This window comes from Phaethon lepturus, unplaced genomic scaffold (genome assembly GCF_000687285.1).
Source record: "Phaethon lepturus isolate BGI_N335 unplaced genomic scaffold, ASM68728v1 scaffold3110, whole genome shotgun sequence".
In the NCBI taxonomy this organism is placed as follows: Eukaryota; Metazoa; Chordata; class Aves; order Phaethontiformes; family Phaethontidae; genus Phaethon; species Phaethon lepturus.
The window spans coordinates 10,055-14,159 of record NW_010512433.1 but is presented as its reverse complement, the minus strand read 5'-3'; the positions used below and the strand labels follow the sequence as shown (position 1 = coordinate 14,159).

Here is a 4,105-nt window from a genome sequence, read left to right as displayed (position 1 = left end):
CATTCCTGTGCACTGACCAAACTTGGTGCCGGAAATACTGAATCCCATTTCTTCAGTGTGAAGAGACAGTTCTTGAAGTTGTTAGTAACTCCTCTTCAAATTTCAGTGTGTTCTTTACTATAATTTTTTTCCAAGTGCTTATACTTACGTTGAATCGCATATTTACATACTTTGGTGGTTATAAAACATATAGCATTGAATATAAGCTTATCTTTTACAGTTTTTGCTTTCCCAGTGCAATGATGTAAATGTCTATGTAAGTGGGCAGAACACTGGAGAATTAGACCAATATACAATAGCGTACCATTTGACAACTGCTTCCAGCTACATAATTTCAGAGGGGGTTTTATAACCAGAGGGCTTTTGCAAGAAAAAAAAAATCTTTCAAGTATGACTCATTTTTAATTGCAAAAGAGAATGCAAAGTACTTGCTTTTAGTAAAATCTAAAGAGAAGAGAAACAAAAGGTATTTATGAAATGTCTTAGTGTCACAAGATTAGAAGCATGACACTGAAAGCTAAGAAAAAATCTAAGTAGGCAAGACAAAATCTTTTCTTTCCTAGAATATTTGTCTTTTAAAAAAAGCCTACAAGGTTTTGTGTGGGTTTTTTTTTCCTATAAACATTTGCTTCATTGTACTGATTCTCAGAATAGTGGGAATTGTTAGTTGAATGAATAAAACGATCATGAAATAAATGAGTACAAACATACAAACACTAATTGTTGCACTAGAATGTATCTGTTGTCAACCTTTGCAGGTTGTCTTGCAGTTGTACAGTTCCATTGGCCCCAAATGGTACTTAGTGAACTTTTTTTTTTATTTGTTTGGACCATGCCAGGCAGCATAAGGGAATAATGAGCTGCATTCTTTGGCTACTGAAGACTCAGCACAAATTGTGGGAACAAATAACAATCAGACAAGGCAGTGTTTTATAACATCAGGACTGCAATTCATCTTTGGGATCTTTCAAAGCTGGGCTAATAAAGGCCCACTTACAATCCCCAGCAGAATACAGTTTAATTAAATTTGTCCATTAGAGGACTCCTCCCCCTCCCTCTACATTTTAGAAATTAATTCTGCTTTCTGCCTGTTGTTCTTTCTACATCACAGATGCACTAAGCCTTCGTAATCGACAGGTCATCTGCATCACGCTGAAAGTCCTCCAGCACCTGGTGGTGTCAGCTGACATGGTGGGGGAGGCCTTGGTGCCCTATTATCGACAAATCCTCCCAGTCCTAAACATCTTTAAGAATATGAATGGTGAGTTATCCTAACAGACACTGTGTCTTTCAACCCCTAAGGTAAAAAGGGGCTTGAGGCAGGGTTAATTAACAATGTAGTTAAGATTTATTACTGTATATAAACTCAAATCTATTGAGAGCTCTAAATATGTACCCCCCCCACTATTCCCTAAGGATACACTGAAATTAACAATTTCATTTATTACTCCTTGCACGTACAGTTTATTTAACGCAGTACAGAAGCACTGAAGCAGTTCTATAATCTTCTAATAATTAAATTGTAAAGTTTTGTAACAGTCTTTTGAATACATTAATAAATGGGAAAGGTTTTTTCCTCCCTTCCACACATTAGTTAAGTTCAGCCTTTTTGTTCCATTCTGTGCTCTTCACAAGCAATTTACTGCTACCAGCAGGCTTAGGAAAGAATAAAAATAAAAGTAGCAATCAAATGAATTAATTTGAGGGTCAAGAGAAGTCCTTGTTGTAGGAAAATTTCAAGTTCCATAGTGTCTGGCAAAACAGTGAAGTTTGAAGTTATTACCACTCAGCAGGTTTTATTATAGAGAAATTTAGAACTAATTTGTATCTACAGTTGAATATGTTGTTTTCTTTGTAGTGCAAACCTCTATTGCCAGTTTCAGTCTTTAATATCTGTGGTACTGTCAGTACTGCGAGTACCGTATACTGTGAATGCATTTACACCACAGTCACCAGCTGCAATCAACATGATATATATCTTGCTTTTGCCAAATTAATCTTTTAAATATTTTTCTGTAATAAATCTATTCCTACTTATCTGTTCAATTATCTACCAAGTTACTAACTTTAAAGTTTCTGTTATTGACATGCAGCCATATAGGTCGAAAGAAGTTAATTCCTCACAGTCTTGCAAAAGAAGTACTGACAGGTTTTTAATGAAATTCATGGTATTTTAATAGTTATCTACAGGACTGCTTCCTATTATACTTTCTGTTTGCATTACTACAGAACATATTCTCTTATACTCACTCTTTAAGACCTCAGATTGAAAAATGCCTGTCCAAGACTGACATGGAGACTTATATGAGGTTTAGATTTTAGATCCCTTTAAATACATATATGTCTGTGACTCTATTTTACTTAGTGAGAAACTTGCAGTAACATATGGAATTCCACAAATGCAATGTGATTCAGATTACAACTGTGGCTTTCTAGAATCTGTGGGATGAAAGGTTACGAATAAAATCCATAGGCTGAACTTAAGTAATTTCAGTAGGGCTCCATGTGAATTAGCAGAGTCCCCCTTAACAGATCAAATTTCACTATCTGGCACAAAACAAAACTGTAAAAAGAAGAACTGTCATTGATTAATGAATATACAATACATGCTTTTTTCCAAATTTCAGCTTGAAGTATCCCATAAATTCTCTTGACTAGGCTTTTCTGCAGTGATTTCAGATGAGTAATAGGGAAAGCTCATGTGTTAACCAGGTACATAGCTTAACAAGGCATTAAACATGTTCTAAATGTATCCTAGTTTTGATTGTATTGTGAGCATAGTAAAACATATTTTCAACATATTTGCATGACATCTGTGCTATGTGAATTTGTACCTATATTAAACTTCGCTAAAACTTGATATTTGGAATTTAAGAACTAAAAACCAAAAAGAAATTAAAAGTAGTAATTCAAAATTAATACATTTTTCAAGCATTACTTTTTTAGGAATAAATGTTTTGAAAGTTCAGTATTACCAGCAATGAAATGGATACTATTTGCAAGGCCCACCATATGAAACTGTTTAACTTATTCAGTACTTAAGACTCTTCCTGTCTCCCACAGCCTCAAAAAGCTTGTATTTCTTTTCTCCTTCAGTGGTGGCTAACAGAAAATGTATGCTCCCTTCCTTCTCCTTTTTATCTCCCATATGCTTAATAGGCAACTGAGGTGCAGGTCTTTGCTCCCAGTTATAAGGAAGGTGTAGAGACTGATCCAGGCTATTTTCTCCACTGCTTGCTCATACAGGCGAAAGATGGGTGGAGGGAGCATACACTCTTCCTCCTTCTTATATGTCTAGCTTGAGGAAAGAGGAACTGTGGTACATCTTCCAGGAGTTGCGTGAATTGCAGTCTGTTAAGGCTGACACTGTGGATGTTTGTCCAGAATTAAGGAATCTGGAAGGAGCCATGTTTTAGTCATTGCCATGTCACTAGATAGGTATCTATCTGGTGAAAGGAACCCTTTCCCAAATTCAGCATCTGTCAATATCACTGTCACACTAAACAAGATTATAGTCAAGAGAATATTTTTTAAAAAAGTATTAATAAGATGTTAAGGTCAACTTACCTTGAGGTCAAGTTACCTGCTGACCATTTCAGAACAAACCAAACAAAATGATTCTTCATGCAGTGTGTCTGATGGGAAGCTCTGGAACTCCTAAGCCCAAATTCTTTGGATACCAAAAGTTTACATGGATTCAGTGGAGGCTTAAAAATGTCATTAAGAACAATCTATTACTTGTTTAATAAAATGTATGGATCACCTCTGGCTTATGGCATTCCTAAACCACAGCATGGTGGAAGCTGAGAAAGTATTAGATGCAGTACAATAAATGCTTGTCCTACATGCACATTGCCTAGCCATCTCCTTTTGAGAGACACATTTCTGGACTATGTAGGCGTTTGCTATTACCTAATACATCCATCCTTATGTTCTTCCTACACCGGTCTGAGGCAGACTTGCAGAAAATACTCAATTCCAACTGAGTTTAAAAATGTTCTGGAATATATGTTCCTCAGAAATTTTATTCACACCGCATACCTCTGATTTGTCTGAATCATGGTTCACCTCACAGTATTAGACAGGCTTATAAATAAAGCAGTAA

At 35.8% G+C, this 4,105-nt stretch overlaps 1 protein-coding gene across 1 annotated transcript in view; it reads left to right on the top strand.

The window, feature by feature from the left end:
• The window catches only part of LOC104620609, a 36,507-nt gene extending 34,057 nt beyond the window's left edge, over positions 1–2,450 (top strand). The window contains exons 6-7 of the mRNA XM_010286889.1: positions 1,112–1,261; positions 2,380–2,450. Of these exons, the coding sequence (XP_010285191.1) occupies positions 1,112–1,261; positions 2,380–2,450 (221 nt within the window). The remainder of the gene's footprint in view (positions 1–1,111; positions 1,262–2,379) is intronic.
• The last annotated feature ends 1,655 nt before the right edge of the window (positions 2,451–4,105 follow it).